This window comes from Rhinatrema bivittatum, chromosome 12 (assembly GCF_901001135.1).
Source record: "Rhinatrema bivittatum chromosome 12, aRhiBiv1.1, whole genome shotgun sequence".
Lineage (NCBI taxonomy): Eukaryota > Metazoa > Chordata > Amphibia > Gymnophiona > Rhinatrematidae > Rhinatrema > Rhinatrema bivittatum.
This window is the reverse complement of record NC_042626.1, coordinates 77,455,739-77,473,103: the sequence shown is the minus strand read 5'-3', so window position 1 is coordinate 77,473,103 and position 17,365 is coordinate 77,455,739. Positions and strand designations below refer to the sequence as shown.

Here is a 17,365-nt window from a genome sequence, read left to right as displayed (position 1 = left end):
GAGGTTAGAAGATGATATTAGGTGGTCTCAGGTTAACAGCCCCTACAAATAGAATTCTAAACAGGGCTTTATTCAAGTAAGCACTTAACAAAATTCATATGACCTGGCTTACACGTTTAAGGAAAAAGACAGCACAGGTTCCTTCCCTTGGAGACAATTAGTAATTACAGGTTCAAACACTTAAACACAGCAATCAATATTTATTTATTTATTTTATTTATTTAGCATTTTTATATACCGAGGTAGAGCAGAGTAGCCTTCACTCCGGTTTACAATTATAACAACCTGTTACATAAAACTATTGAAGACATTGAAGAAAAAACAGCATTTAACAATCTGAGAACTGTCATGTCAAACATATGGACAAGGCAAGCTATCCCAAAGGATAGGCATATTGAAAATAAACCAGATAAGGTGTACCAAAGGAAAGGTACATTGAGTAGACAGAGATCAAGTATAATGATAAGATAGTCTTAGATATCTGTAGGAAACAGGATGATTAGACAGAAGGGGGGAATAAATGACAAAATATGGGAAGCTGTGGGATTAAGTTTTGAGATTGTTGAGCAGGCTGTCAGTATGAGATTGGCAGAGTAGCCAGGCTTTTAGTTCTTTCTTAAAAGATTTTGGGTTTTCTTGAGAGGCGAGGAACTGAGGTAAAGAATTCCATAGTTTTGGGCCGATGATAGAAATGGCTCTGTTTCTGGTGGAAGAGAGTTTAGCAAAAGGGAGTGATGGAATCACTAGCTGTATTTTACTAGTTGATCTTGTTGTGCGTGGAGAATACTGGATATGAATGATGTCATCAAGTGCGGTGTAGTCTGCTTTGTATATTGCTTTCTGTAATATGTCCTCTGGTTCCAGTTATGCAATACTTCCAACACATCACCTCAGCAGGCACAAACTCATGGGTGTCCTCCAAGTTCACTTAGCGTCCCAGTACTGCTTTAGAAGACCCTGAGGATCAATCCAGTCCTCAGGGGTGGGGTGGTAGGTCTAAGGACTACCAGCACACCCTTTTGACTTTCTCACTTTCAGTTGCTCAGACACTCCATGGCTCAAGAACAGAGCTTCAGCCTCTCACCCACGCAATGTACCAGTTACAGGCCAGCCAGAGCTTTTTTTGCCCTAATAGGTAAAAAGGGAAAGCAGGGATTTGGAGGGGAGAATATGTGGGGAAAAGAAAGAAAATCTGGGGAAGAGAAAGAAAGAGGAAATGATTGGCGGAAGAGGAGTATAGAACAGTAAAAAAAAACAAGAAATGTAAACAAACCCCTAAACAGTTGTTTGTTGATTTTTATTTGCTTTTAGCTGTTTTGAATAGTTTATACTGCAAAGACAGGATATAAATTGAAATTGTAATATATGAAAGCAAAGCCCTATTTCTTCCTCCTCCCAGAAAATAAGTAAAACACAGCAAACCAGAAGGATAAAAAAGAAACAATAGTCAAAAATAGAAAGCCATATAAAGAAAACCAAAAGTAAATTATAAGGAAAAAATTCCCTTTCCCCTGGCTCCTAAATATTTTGGCTGATGCTTAAGTTTTGTAAGTATTTTTCTAAGCCTGTTTCAATGATGACCATGCTAGTAATAAATATGTAATTTTCCTGCCGTGTAGCCAGATGGACTCAGAACAAGTGGGTATAGTGTGCTCGTGCTAGCAGTTGGAGACGGATCTGTCGTCAGCACGGGTACATATACCCCCACAGGAAGTGAAGCTCTTCAGTAATTTCCGTCTCCAAAGCAGTTTGGAGAGCCTGCACGCTCGCTGAGCGTGTTTCCAATCTACTTTCTATTTTCTACTTTCTACTTACTAAATTTCTACAGGAACATCGAGCCCCGCACTCCTGCGGTGATACCATTCGGTCCCTCCCCCAGTTGAGTTTCCCGGGGTGATTTCCGCAATCCCTCGGAGGTTTTGGCCTCGGTCCGGTGGCCGACTCGCGGCAGGGACCCAGCCCCCGAGCGAGGCTTGGGCGGGCTAAGAGGCGCCTCGGTCCTGGCGTGGACTTGGGAGGCAGCGGGTGCATTCCTCAAGCGCGGCAGTGAAGGTATTTCCCCTCTCCCCCCACAGCCGGAGACCGCCCGGGTTTCAGCCGGGAAGCGCTGAGGATCAGGTAAGGCGTACATCTTTTACTTTTGGTCTCCGAGGTACGAGGATCGGCGGCGTTGCCTGTGTCCGGCACGCTGCGGAGGTCGCCATTTTGTCGGCCTTGTTAAGGTATTGAGTGCCCATGATAGGCGCCTGTAGCGTATTGAGCGCATATTTGGAGCATATGTTGTATTGAGCGTATATTGCTGACCGCATATTGTTGAGCGCATATTGTATTGAGCGCATATTGTATTAAGCGTATATAGCTACCGCTTATTATTGAGCGCATATTGTATTGAGCGCATATTGTATTAAGCGTATATAGCTGCCGCATATTATTGAGCGCCTATTGTATTCAGCGCATATTGCTGCCGCACATTATTGAGCGCTTATTGTATTGAGCGCATATTGCTGCCGCATATTCTTGAGCGCATATTTTTCAGCGATGGAACATTCAGACGCCCCGGCGTCTTCGGCGGCGGCGCCTCCTGATTCCGGCATGAAAGCCCTCGGCCTCTGCTCAACATGCCAGCTTAGGGCCACGCACAGTGAGGAGCCAGACTCCCTTTGTGCCCAATGTGAGGAGGCAGTGGGAGCCTCGGGCCAGGACCAGTCTCAACCGAGGTTTGTTGACAGTTCCCCAGGGGCCACCCCGGATCTCGCGGGCAGTCTCGAACAACCTGGGATACCGGGAGACCTGGTACCCCGAAGACTTGAGACCACTTCCATTTCCTGAGTGGATCTCTTTACTGGGATCCATGCCTTTGTACAGATGCAATCAGCTTCCCATCCAGGCCCTGCTGTTGCTGTTGCTGCTGCTCCTGTTGCTGCTCCAGCGGATCCTGCCCCTGGACCTTCGCGCCCTTATTGTGGTCAAGCACACCCGCCTCCGGGCAGTCCGGTTCAGGCGGACCCTGATGTCTCTGAGACCGAATCAGAACCCTCCGAGGAGGGGGAACTTCCCTCGGGGATTGAGCCATATCGAACCATGAGGCGGTTCTTCCCCAAGGAAGATCTCTCCGACCTAGTATCTCAGTGCCTGGCGGAGTTGGATATTTCAGGCCCCAGCACTACGGTGCCATCTACTCAGAACCCTCTGCTGGAAGGTCTTCGTCCTACAGCCCGCCATTTTCCCTTCTTGCAAGCCGCACAGCAACTGATAGATCTGGAATGGGCTGCACCAGCGGCCTCATTCAAAGGGGGTCGGGGCCTGATAGGCATGTACCCCCTGGATCCAGCAATCAAGGAGATGCTGGCGTGCCCTCAGGTGGACGCCTTGGTGAGCACGGTGGTCAAGCGCACTACCATTCCAGTTGAGGGGGGGGCGGCCCTCAAGGAGCCTCACGACCGGCGACTGGACGCCATCCTGAAACAGACATTTGAGGTGGCAGCTCTATCTTTGCGGATCGCAACCTGCTGCACAGTGGTGACGCGTTCCTGTTGTCACAGGTCAGGAACAATGCTCCAGCAGCGGACATGGAGTCCGCTCTCTCGTTCCTCATAGATGCTGCATCCGACCTAGTCCGTACAACAGCCAAGGGGATCTCATCTTCTGTAGCTGCCAGGAGGCAGCTCTGAATACGGAATTGGTCAGCCGATGCTCCTTCGAAGACACGCCTCACCCGAATGCCCTTTAGGGGTTCTTTCCTGTTCGGCAGTGACCTCGATAAACTGGCCAGCACATGGGGTGCCTCTCCAATACCTCGACTGCCGAAAGACAGGTTCAGAAGGAACCAGTGCGCCTTTCCGAGGCCATCCAGAGGCAGAAGCTCCCAACGCTTCATTCCCTATAGGGGTCGCTACCAGGCACCTCGTCCTCAGGCCAGGAACCAGTCCTTTCGGCCCAAACAGCAGAAGAGGGGAGCCGGCTCGGGTTCAGGGCCAGGCCGCGCCTCCCAATGAGAGTCAGCCGATCCATCTGGGGGACGGAGCTATAGGGGGCAGGTTAACCCTCTTCTACCCCAGATGGGTCGAGATTACGTCGGACCAGTGGGTCCTCGCCATCATCCGAGAGGGTTATTATCTGGATTTCCATCACACCCCTCCGGACAGGTTTGTGGAGTCTCCGTGTCCAAGCCACAAGAAGGCGGCATTAGAAGTTACCCTGGCGAGGCTCCTGTCCTTGAAAGCCATAATCCCAGTACCTGCATGGGAAATGGATTCTGGTCATTATTCCATTTATTTCATGGTACCCAAGAAAGAGGGCACCTTCCGGCCCGTACTGGACCTCAAGTCAGTCAACCGATACTTAAGGGTCCCGAGGTTTCACATGGAAACTCTGCGCTCAGTCAAGACCGCAGTACAGCCAGGAGAATTCCTCACGGCCTTAGACTTGTCAGAAGCATACCTGCATATCCCGATCCATCCGGATCATCAGCGCTATCTACGCTTCAAGGTTCTGGGATGCCACTTCCAATTCCGGGCTTTGCCCTTCGGGCTAGCCACGGCGCCGCGGACCTTCACCAAAGTGATCGTAGTGGTAGCAGCGGCGCTCAGACGGGAAGGAATCCTGGTCCATCCCTACCTAGACGATTGGCTGATCAGGGCGAAATCACGAGAGGAGAGCCATCGGGCAACCAACAGAGTGATCGCCCTTCTGGAAAGCCTGGGATGGGTAGTCAACCTAAACAAGAGTTGCCTACAGCCTTCCCAATCACTGGAATACCTGGGAGTCCAGTTCGACACTCAGGCAGACAAAGTCAGTCTCACCACCAAGAGAAGGTTAAAACTTCAGACGCGTCTCCGGTCCTTGATGGCAGCCAGCCGGCCCATAGCTTGGGATTATCTGCAGGTTCTCGGCCTCATGGCATCCACCCTGGAAGTGGTACCCTGGGCAAGGGCCCATATGAGACCTCTACAAAACTCCCTGCTCTCTCGCTGGAGTCCCCGCTTCCGGAACTACTCCAGGCATCTACCTCTACCAGCCAGAGTGCGGACCCAGTTACAGTGGTGGTTGCAGCCCAACCACACGAGCAGGGGATCGAAGATGTCCTCCCCCACATGGATTCTGCTCACCACAGATGCCAGCTTGAGCGGATGGGGAGCACACTGCGAAGAACTCACCGCCCAAGGGCGGTGGAACAGAGAAGAAGCGGGGTGGAACATCAATCGCCTCGAGGCACGGGCAGTCCGGTTAGCCTGCCTGCAATTTGCTCACAGACTGCGGAATCGGGCAGTCAGAGTGATGTCCGACAACGCCACCACGGTGGCATACATCAACCGTCAGGGCGGAACCAGAAGCCGACAGGTGTCCCTAGAGGTAGCCCCGCTGATGGCTTGGGCAGAGGCGAATCTTCAGGACATCTCCGCCATCCACATTGCCGGAAGGGACAACACCACGGCAGATTTCCTCAGCAGAGAAAGCCTAAATCCGGGGGAATGGCAGCTGTCGCCCACAGCCTTCCAGATGATTGTGGATCACTGGGGGATTCCGGACATGGACTTATTAGCGGACAGGTCCAATGCTCAAGTACCCAGATACGTCAGCCACAAGCGAGATCCGTTCTCTCACGGGATCGACGCCCTGGTTCAGCCGTGGCCTCCAGGGGCCCTGCTATACGCCTTTCCTCCGTGGCCCCTGCTGGGCACCCTTATCCACAAGATTCAGAAGTACCGGGGCTTAGTTCTTCTAGTGGCACCAGACTGGCCAAGAAGACCCTGGTACGCGGACATGAGAAGACTACTGGCAGGGGAGCCCCTTCCCCTACCTCTGCTCAGGGACCTGCTATGGCAAGGTCCCATCCTTCACGAGGATCCAGCTCAATTCTCTCTTACGGTCTGGCCATTGAGAGGGCTAGACTGAAGAAAAGAGGTTACTCGGAGCCAGTGATAGATACACTCCTCCGAGCTCGCAAGTTTTCCACATCCCTCACCTATGTCAGGATCTGGAGAGTATTTGAAGACTGGTGCGACACTCACGGCACCAATCCGCATGCGACTACAATCCCTATTGTTTTGGATTTCCTGCAGGATGGACTTCAGAAGGGTCTCTCCCTCAGCTCCATCAAGGTTCAGGTGGCTGCGCTGTCTTGCTATGGTCCCAGGAGGGATGGCAAGACTATTGCCACGCACCCAGATGTTTCTCGCTTCCTGAAAGGAGTCAAGCACATTCGTTCACCACTGAAGTGGCCAGTACCTCTGTGGAACCTCAACATAGTTTTGGATTTCCTCGCGGGATCCACCTTCAGACCCCTCCGGGGCCTGTCTCTCCGTTCTCTAACTTTGAAGATGGTGTTCTTGCTGGCTGTATGTTCAGCACGCCGCATCTCAGAGCTACAAGCACTGTCTTGCCGTGATCCTTTTCTCAGAATCACTCCTGAGGCTATCCATCTTCGCACGGTTCCATCCTTCTTGCCTAAGGTAGTCTCACAATTTCACCTCAACCAGACCATATCCTTGCCAACCACGGCAGGTTTGAAGAAATCTGAAGAAGGGCGTTTGCTACGCCATCGACATTGGCAGATTGCTGCCCAGATATCTGGAAATGACAGAAACAGTACGAAAGACTGACCATCTGTTCGTCCTTCACAGCGGTAAGAGACAAGGAGAAGCGGCCTCTCGGCCCACCATCGCCCGCTGGATTAGAGAAGTCATCAGAGCGGCCTATGTAGAGGCCGGGAAGTCACCGCCTCTACAAGTCAAGGCCCATTCTACCAGAGCCCAAGCAGCATCTTGGGCAGAATCTAGGATGCTGTCGCCTGCAGAAATATGTAAAGCGGCGACATGGTCCTCCCTCCATACCTTCTCCAGGTTTTACCGTCTGGATGTCCAGGCCAGGGAGGATACAGCATTTGCGAGGGCAGTCTTACACGGTCCTCAGGCAGCCTCCCGCCCAGTCCGGGAGTAAAGCTTTTGTACATCCCACTTGTTTTGAGTCCATCTGGCTACACAACAGGAAATGGTGAGATTACTTACCTGATAATCTCGTTTTCCTTAGTGTAGACAGATGGACTCAGCATCCGGCCCAGCTTCCTGTATACATTGGTTTCACCGATTCAAGGTAAGCCTTATCACTTCTTACATGAGTGCGTCCACTCTACCAGGTGTCGACACCTTCCGGTTGGGAATGCTGGCGGTCTCCAGCTACTATCAATCGGTCAGGGGAATCCTGTTTTCACTATTTCATTGATCGTCAGTACACATATATCCATAACAGCTTTTGCAAGGAAGATTACTGAAGAGCTTCACTTCCTGTGGGGGTATATGTACCCGTGCTGACGTCAGATCCGTCTCCAACTGCTAGCACGAGCACACTATACCCACTTGTTCTGAGTCCATCTGTCTACACTAAGGAAAACGAGATTATCAGGTAAGTAATCTCACCATTTCCTTGCTCTCTATTGCTTTCCTCTTCTATGTCTGCCTTCTTTTTCCTTCCTCTGTCTCACATTTCTTCTATTGTTTTTTTTGCAGTTGTAGAGATGTTAAAAGCACTGCACTCACTCCAGAAAGAAAACCAGCAACTTCAAGAACAGATCATGAGCCTGACTGCCAAGAAGGAGCGTTTGCAACACCTCAATGTCCAACTTTCCGTACCCTTTCCCCTGGTGAGCGCCAGCAACGGGCCTCTCAACCATGCCCATTATCTCTTGCCTCCAAACGGTAAGAGGGCATACACATGTGCAGTACTATCTACAGGCGGAGGGCAGACCTGAAAAACAGGACCAACACATGCAATTCATACTGGGCATTTTTTTGTTTCATAAATTCAGAGCTTGATATTTTAGCTTTGACTTCATCTGATGTTTTTCACTGGACACAGATCTTTATGTTTTCCGTCTTTCAGTCTCTGTCCATTAGTTAATGCAAGAATCAAAGTGTAGCTGGAGAAATGTAACAAAATAAATAAAAGATCAGGATAGTGGCATTTTCATATGCTATTACAGAATATAAATATTATTTATAGTGCTAACAAGCTATTAAAACAAATATGAAATGGTTAAAAAAAACAAAAAACTTTCAGAACCACCAAGCTCCCTTCATCAGGTAATGTCTAGCTATATATAATTTTATTTATTTATTTGAGTGTTTTATATACCATCATTTCATGTGAGAATCACTAGTTCACAACTGTGTACAGGTTTGACACTCACAGATGATGAGTTATGGAGTTTGACAAACATACTGGAGTTAAACAGGGAAAATAAACTGTAATTACAGAGGTAGGCATACACTTTGGAGATAAACTGGGAAAACAATCTAAAACTAGGCGATTCTCCCAGGACAAGCAGGATGTTAGACCTCACAGATGGGTGACATCATCAGATGGAGCCCTGTACGGAAAACGTTTGTGCTCAGATGACCCCCAAAAGCTGGCGCGCCCGCCTGTACAAGATGGAGCACTTGTTTGGTTCCAAGCAATCGGCTCCATCAACCCCGGTACCGGGTACTTCGAATCGTAGGGATCAATCTTACTCAGGACCTTTACCATCAGTGCCCCGCCACGATGATCAGGGGGCAGGCGATCGCCCCTCACCGGCATCAGGACATTCGAAGACCTCTGCATTGTTGTCCTCGGCGCCGGAGAAGGACTGGGCCAAGCACTGTGGTAAACATAGACACCGACACCAACAGGCGTCACCATCCAGTGCCGACACTGGAGCGGCATCGGCCGAACCCCTTCCGAAGGGGCCCCAAGGGGAGGAGGCTCCATCCTCCTCTGGACCCAGGATTCCAGGGCATTCCCCACCAATATCGGGGCCAGGCATCAAGCCTCCATGGACCCCTGTGGACAGTCCAGTGCGCCCAGCCTGCCTCCTACTACAGGGTCGGTCTTCTCCGCACCCGCATTCAGAGAGGAGTTGGATCGCATGGTTCAACAGGTAGTGCTAAATGCTGTTCAGGGTCTCCAGCAGCCACCAATGCTGGCCCCCATACCAACATCAGAATCGGCGCTCCCCATGTTAGCGCCTCTGCTGGAAACATTGGACGTGCTGAGACCATTACAGAGACCATTCCTTTCCAGCTTCTGACTGAAGAGGATGCCCGCCACACGATGTTGGAGGTCCTCCAATTTGTGGACGCTCCTAAGGAAGTGATGGCAATCCCGGTCTGAGGTGCTCCTGGACTACCTTCACCGGCTCTGGGAACACCCAGGTTCAGTGGCTCCCGTCAATAGAAAAACAGATGTCAACCAAAATGATAAAGGGGATGGAACCAACTCCCCTAGGAGGAAAAGCTGAAGAGGTTAGGGCTGTTAAGCTTGAAGAAGAGACTGCTGAGGGGGGATATGATAGAGGTCTTTAAAATCATGAGAGGTCTTGAACGAGTAGATGTGAATCGGTATTTACAATTTCAGATAATAGAAGGACTAGGGGGCACTCCATGAAGTTAGCAAGTAGCGCATTTAAGACTAATCGGAGAAAATTATTTTTCACTCAACGCACTATTAAGCTTTGGAATTTGTTGCCAGAGGATGTGGTTAGTGTAGCTGGGTTCAAAAAAGGTTTGGATAAGTTTTTGGAGAAGATGTCCATTAACTGCTATTAATCAAGTTGACTTAGGGAATGGCCTCTGCTATTACTGGCATCAGTAGCATGGGATCTTCTTGGTGTTTGGGTACTTGCCAGGTTCTTGTGACCTGATTTAGCCTTTGTTAGAAACAGGATGCTGGACTTGATGGACCCTTGGTCTGACCCAGCATGGCAATCACTTATGTTCTTACCTATTTAGTACAACAGGCCCTAGGCTTTCAAAAGAGCCAGTTGCCACACCAATCAGTGGTAGTCGAATTGGCCCAGAAAAAGGCCAAAAGAAACCGCTCTCACTTCTCCGCCCCTCCAGGAAAGGACCATAGAGCCTTAGACGCTCTGGGTCGAAGAGTTTTCCAGGGTTCCATGCTCATTGCTTGCATAGCAGTGTACCAGTTGTACATTACCCAGTACAACCAGAACCTCTGGAAATGGCCAGGAGTACACAGACCCTACCACAACAATTCCAGGAGGGCCTAGAATCCATCCTCAAAAAGGACTGGAACCCGGGAAACACGAGGCAAGAGCGGCCTATGACATCTTTGAGACGGCTTCAAGGGTCTCAGCAGCAGACAGTGTCAGATGCTGAGCCTGGCTAAAAGCCTCCGACCTTTGTCCGGAGCTCCAAGACAAACTTGCCGATCTCCCCTTTACAGGGGAAAACCTGTTTGGGGACAAAATCCAGGATGCAGTGGCCCAACTCAAGGACCACCATGAAATCCTGTGTCAGTTATCTACCACCACCTCTGACCGCTCTTCGGCAGCCCGTAGAGGTCCGCCTAGGGATTCTAGAAAGCAGTTTTACAGGCAACGGAGATACTATCCTCCAGCCTCCCATGCTTGTCCAGCTCAGTCCACCCAGAGAGGCCACCCTCGCCAACAAAGGGCACCTAGGGCTCAGCCAGCCCCTCAGCCAAGTCCTGCAGCTGACTTTTGGCTGGCACACAGAGAGCAGAAACCTATCCTCTTCGCCCGCACTATCCGACCCACCCTGGGGGGTTGCTGGGGGGTTGTCTCTGCCTATTTGTGAACCGATGGTCCCCAGTTACCACCGTCTGATGGGTACTGTCCATCATACAATGTGGTTACCGCCTCAATCTTCTCAGTGTTCCTCCAGACTCCCCACCTTCTCCGGCATGGAGCCTCGTGGAACACGCACCAACCCTCGAGTTAGAACTCTCGGCCCTGCTATGGTCCAGAGCCGTGGAAGCGGTTCCCCGGGCTCAGCAAAGCTGGCAGTTCTACTCCCGATATTTTCTCATTCCAAAGAAAACAGGCAGCCTCCGGGCCTTCTACATCAAGGGGACTGGCTCTACTGTCTGGATCTACAAGACGCCTATGTGCACATTGCCATTTTTCCACCTCATAGCAAATATCTGTGATTCGTGGTAGGCCACTGGCACTTCCAGTACAGGGTTCTTTCCTTAGGACTGGCCTCCGCACCCCGGGTCTTCACAAAGTGCCCGGCAGTGGTGGGAACACATTTGTGCCGCAAGGGCATGCAAGTGTTTCCATATCTGGACGATTGACTCATCAAGAGTTCTTCAAGAGAGGGAGCCCTTCTCTCCCTGAGCATGACATTACGACTCCTCCAATCGCTAGGGTTCCTAGTAAACTACCCGAAAACCCAGCTGACTCCATCTCAATGACTCATCTTCATCTGGGCGAATCTGGACACCATGGTAGCCAAAGCGTTCCTTCCCATTGCCACCTTGGCTGGGCTGGCCAGGTCCATCTGTTCCCAGCAGACGGCCTCAGCCGTGTCACATGGCATCGTCGGTGCATGTCACCCCAATGGCTCACCTGGCCGTGAGGGTCACACAATGGACCCTACAGTCCCAGTGGTACCAAGCCTCTCAAGAACTTTCCACACTCGTCCAGATAACCAGAACTCTCCAACTCTCCCTCGCCTGGTGGGTGCAGGAATCCAACCTCAGCAAGGGACTACCTTTCTAGCTCCCTGCTGCTCAAATAATCCTGACCTCTGATGCCTCCAACCTAGGCTGAGGGGCCCATGTCAACCACCTGCACACGCAAGGAGTGTGGTCGAAGCAAGATGCCAGATAAATTTTCCGGAACTCCGAGTGATGTGGTACACATTCTACGCATTCCAGGACTGACTGTCCAACAAGGGCGTCTTGATCCAGACGGACAACCAAGTGGCCATGTGGTACGTGAACAAACAGGGGGAAACGGGCTCTTATCTCCTCTGCCAGGAGGTGGCGCAGATTTGAGCCTGGGCCCTGTCACGTTCCATGTAACTGTAAGCCATCTACCTGTCAGGCTCCGAGAATGTAGTGGCAGACCGCCTCAGTCGGACATTCCATCCCCACTAGTGGTCCCTCAACCCCTCGGTGGCAAAAAGGATCTTCCGCTAGTGGGATCAGCCAGATGTGGATCTCTTCGCATCCCCGCAGAACCACAAGATGGACCGCTTCTGTTCCCTGCACAAGGAAGGAAAGGGACCAGCAGTAGATGCCTTCGTCCATTCCTGGAGTGCAGGCCTCCTGTATGCGTACCCTCCATTTCCGCTAATAGGCAAGACTCTTTTGAAGCTACAGCAGGACCGAGGCTCCATGATCCTCATAGCCCCACACTGACCACATCAGGTCTGGTTTCCGATTCTCCACTACCTGTCTCTCCAGGAGCCCATTCGCCTGGGCACCTCACCCGATCTCATCACGCTGGATCAGGGCAGGCTATGCCACCCAAACCTCCGGTTGTAGGTTCCCACAGCCTGTGCTGCAATCCCTTCACCTTTCGGACAATGTCTCACAAGTCCTCGTAGCTTTGTGTAAGCCTTCCATGCGGAAGACCTACCAAGCAAAGTGGAGGAGATTCTCGTCCTGGTGTGCGGAGGAGGGTCTTGACCCTTTCACTTGCCCCTCACCTAGGCTTCTAGACTACTTCTGGTGCCTCTCGGAATCTGGGCTACAGACCATCTCAATCCAGGTACATTTGAGAGCCATCAGCGCCTACCACCAAAGAGTGGGCAACACTCCAGTCTCGGTGCAGCCCTTGGTGGGGCGCTTCATGAGAGGCTTACTACAACTGAAGCCTCCACTGCATCCTCCTGTTGTGGCCTGGGACCTCAACATAGTGCTGGTGTGGCTCATGCGGCCTCCGTTTGAGCCCCTGCGCTTCTGTGAGTTCAAGTATCTCACCTGGAAGGTCATCTTCCTAGTGGCAGTTTACTTCTGCTCGAAGAGTCAGTGAGCTGCAGGCCCTAGTAACCTATCCGCCTTACACAAGGTTCTTCCACGACAGGGGGGTGCTACGCACTCACCCTAAGTTCCTGCCTAAGGTGGTGACTTACTTCCATCTAAATCAGTCCATCGTGTTGCCCACTTTTTTCCCAAGGCCACACATTCATCCAGTGAGCGAGCTCTGCATATCTTGGACTGCAAGCGTGCTCATGCCTTTTATTTAGAGCACACCGCAACCCACAGGCAGTCCACCCAACTCTTTGTCTCCTTTGACAAAAATAGACTTGGAGTTGCGGTGGGCAAGCAGACCCTCTCCAATTGGTTGGTGGGACTGTATTGCTCTCTGCTACCAGCAAGCAGTGAAAGCACAGTGAGGGCCATAGCAGCGTCCGTGGCGCACTTCCAGGCAGTCCCTATTGCCAAAATCTATAAGGCCGCGATGTGGAATTCCCTCCACACCTTCACAGCCCATTACTGCCTAGATAAGGACGGTCAACAGGACAGCATCTTTGGCCAGTCTCTCCTCCGTAACCTATTTACAGTGTAACAACCTAACTCTTCCTACCTAGGGCCCAGTATGATAATCATGCTGCCCCACTGTTGCCAACAGCAACCCTGTTGTTGAGCCTGTTGCACGTTATTGGGTGCTTGTTGGCCTGGGGAGTTCCGGGGCTAGCCTGCTGCTTGGTATTCACACATCTGTGAGGAATACCATCCTGCTTGTCCTCTGAGAAAGCAGAGTTGCTTACCTGTAACAGGTGTTCTCCCAGGACAGCAGGATGTTAGTCCTCACAAAACCTGCCCATCACCCCGCGGAATTGGGTTTGCCTGCTTTTTGTTGTTTTATTTTTTGCTCATATTTTTCTTTGCTTTAAAACAAGACTGTAGGGGGACCCCGTGTGGCCACGGGGTTAGTGGCATGTTGGGCATGCTCAGTGTGCCAGTCAAAGTTCTAGAAATTTTGACAAAAGTGTTCCGTGACAGGGTTCCATCTGATGTCACCCATCTGTGAGGACTAACATCCTGCTGTCCTGGGAGAACACCTGTTACAGGTAAGCAACTCTGCTTTACTATAAAGATACACTTACAGAACACCTGTGTAGAGGTTTTGTCTCTACCATTAACATCATCTTTTATGAGACAAGACAAAAAATACAGGTAAAAGATTTGTGACCTGCCAAATGAAGATCAAGCCTGACTATTTTTTATTTTTATGTACAATATATATCTGTTTATATACATGAATTTATTGCAACATTCTCTTAACCTATTTCACAGTCTGTTGATCACTGATATACAAATTTTTAGAAATCCTCTCCTTCAGCGATAAAATGTACCATTTATTATTGATGTTGATGTGCTGAATTAAAATGTGACAGTTAACCATCTACTTGGCTGTTTCCATGATATTTTTTACATTTTACGCCTATGTCTATTGCATATAAGGACAGTAACTTTCAAACGGGTGGGTGGGTGCACATATATACCTGCATGTCTGCACATACCCAGATATGCAGCAATTTTACAACATGCGTACACATATGTGTGCATGTTATAAAATAGCCTAGATGTGCGTATATGTGCTCCTAATTTTAAGCTTGTGTGTACCCAGCAGCATAAGTCAGTTTACGGATGCTCAAGAGAAGGGATTTTATAACAGGCGCGTGTCCAAAATGATGAACAGTTCCATCAGTTCATCCACCAGTTAGTCCAGTGTTTAGCTAGGTCCTCCAAACACCCCTGGTTCTTTAACCTGCACTCCCCCCAGTTATCCCAGACCCCCCTCAGAACACTTTCTAGATGCCTGGAATTTTTTTTTATTTAGACTTACATCTCCTCCAAAGCAGAAGTAACTTTACACTCAACTATACCTGAGCGCATGCCCAGGCACATAGGTATTTGTATGCACATCTCTTGGCCCCGCCCTGGAACATCCATGCCCTGCCCGCACCATGCTCACATTGCGCCCCTTTTTTCTACGATGTGAGATATTCTCGCATTAGGTTTTGTGCGCACATGCGGGCGGCTTATAAAATCGGGTAGACCCACGCATGTTGTTTTATTTATTTATATATTTATTTTATATTCCACTTTTTGGACGTCTGAGCAGAATGCATTCAGGAACTGTAGGTATTTCCATGTCCCCAGCGGGCTCACAATCTAAGTTTGTACCTGAGGCAATGGAGGGTAAAGTATCTTGCCCAAGATCACAAGGAGTTGCAATGGGATTTGAACCCTGGTTTGTAGCCTGCTGCTCTAACCATTAGAACCATTAACACGTGACCATCTCCCAATTTTGGTGCGTGCCCGGCTTTTAAAATTAACCTTTAAGTATATAGATAGTGGAGTTTTAATCATAAATATCATTTAAGTCTTCTTTTGTATTTATGGTTGCATAATATTTCACCTTTCCTGTTTATGAAACACTTTAAAAATTAAATCAGCAGAAGGATTATAGAAATAAAATGTACTATGAAACAAAAGGCCAGAAACTATTATATATATATATATATATATACATGTACATAGTTTAGTCCTTATTCAGTGACTGCTCGGCTCTTCTTGGCTTGTGTTTTGTTAGTCATTAAATGGGACATCTCTTGTCACTGACCAGCAATAGTCAGCAAGCATTGATAGACTCCATTTGCCCTGATACGGTTTTCAATTGCTGCAATGTCCTGATGAAATCGCTTGTCATGCTCATCACTCACTGCTCTGCAGTTTGATGGAAAAAAAATCTAGATGAGAGTACAAAAACTGTATCTTTAGAGATATTTTGCAGCCAAGGCTTTTGTATAACCCTGAGGAGGTTTTTTACCAACTCCTTGTAGTTGTCTGCCTTGTTGTTCATGAGAAAATTTGTTACCACTAACTGGAAAGTTAAATGTATCATATCAAAGAACTTCACAAATCTGAGGGTCAACAAAGACACCATCCTTTATCTTAGCTTCACTTAACCTTGAAAATTTACCACTGAGATACTTGAAGGCTGCTTTAGTTTTGTCCACGGCCTTGACAAAGTTCTTCATCAGACCTAACTTGATGTGTAAGGGTGGTAACAAAATCTTCTTTTACTCAACAGTCATTTCTGGATTAATTTGAGTTCCTTTCCCTTCATAACTCACTTATCCTCCACAATTCCCAAGCCACAGGTCGTATATACTGACCTAGTACCATATCTTTAAAACTAAAGCCAATCAACACTTAAGTATTATTTTCTTTCTCAGTGACCCAGCTTTAGTAATGATTGACTACATTCATTTCGGAAGCATTTTTGCTGTAGACCAGTGTTGTCAGAGTCTGTATTCCTGGTCTGCAGTTGATGATCAAAAGCTTGCTGTGTCTGTCAGTCTGATAACGGTTGTTGAAAAACTTGCCATATTCCTCAGTCCAGTGATAACAATTGACTGGAGAAGACTGTGATCATTTAACAACTGGAATTCTGCCATGTTTCTCAGCCAGTTGTCGATGCACAGCTTTTCCTGCATTTCCTAATTATCGTGCACACTTAACTAGAGGTATGTTTGTTTGCAGCGTGCAACCATGATGCCTTGAGCATCAGTAAGAGCCCTCCTTCAAAGAACAGCTTCAGGACAGACAACTCTCTCTCTGCTTCATCTGAGGTATTGTACTGATCACAAGTAATGCGCATTAACAGATTTACGTCATACAGTAGAAAACGTAACGTGCAAGAGGTCTCCCAGTTCTTCTGTACCATGTTACCTATTATGAAAATACTACATATAAGAACGTAAGAAGATGCCATACTGGGTCAGACCAAGGGTCCATCAAGCCCATCATGCTGTCTCCAACAGTGGCCAATCCAGGATACAAATACCTGGCAAGTATCCAAACATTAAACAGATCCCATGCTACTAATGATGGTAATGAGCAATGGCTATTCCCTAAATCAACTTGATTAATAGCAGTTTATTGACGTCTCCTCCAGGAACTTGGCCAAACCTTTTTTAAACACAGATTTGCTAAGTGCCTTAACCACATCCTCCGGCAATGAATTACAGAACTTAATTGGGCATTGAGCGAAAAAAAGAACTTTCTCTGATTTGTTTTAAATGTGCTACTTGCTAACTTCATGGAATTGTCCCTAATACTTGTATTATCTGAAAGAGTAAATAACCAGTTCATGTACCCGTTCTAGTCCTCTTATGATTTTATAGACCTCTATCATATCCCCCTCTTGGCCGTCTCTTCTCCAAGCTGAACAGCCCTAACCTCTTTAGCCTTTTGTCGCCCTTCTCTGTACTTTCTCCAGTACAATCATATCTTTTTTTCCTTTCAAGTCTTGTTAGGAATTTATTCTTCTTTTCTTAGCATCCAGTCCAATGAATCCAGAACAAGTGGATTATGCACTACTACCAGCAGATGGAGTGTAATGACCTCAACCCACAAGTATTCATCGTCTCCAGCAGATGGTGGACATGCATCTCCCCACTGGAGAAAGTTTTCATGGGTAATGATTCAGATGGACTGAATCAAATCACGGTGAACCTAGAAGATGTGGTAGGCCTGTGACAAACTGAAGAGTAGTAAATCACCTGGACTGGATGGTATACACCCCAGAGTTCTGAAGGAACTA

The 17,365-nt window shown here is 48.7% G+C and overlaps 1 protein-coding gene across 3 annotated transcripts in view; it reads left to right on the top strand.

Annotated features, from left to right (window-relative positions):
* MLLT6 (MLLT6, PHD finger containing) overlaps nucleotides 1-17,365 on the top strand; it is a 371,762-nt gene that overhangs the window by 324,648 nt on the left and 29,749 nt on the right. For all 3 annotated transcript variants that reach the window (XM_029573666.1, XM_029573665.1, XM_029573668.1), the window contains 2 exons: nucleotides 7,506-7,694; nucleotides 16,303-16,391. In XM_029573666.1, coding sequence (XP_029429526.1) covers nucleotides 7,506-7,694; nucleotides 16,303-16,391 — 278 coding nt within the window. The remainder of the gene's footprint in view (nucleotides 1-7,505; nucleotides 7,695-16,302; nucleotides 16,392-17,365) is intronic.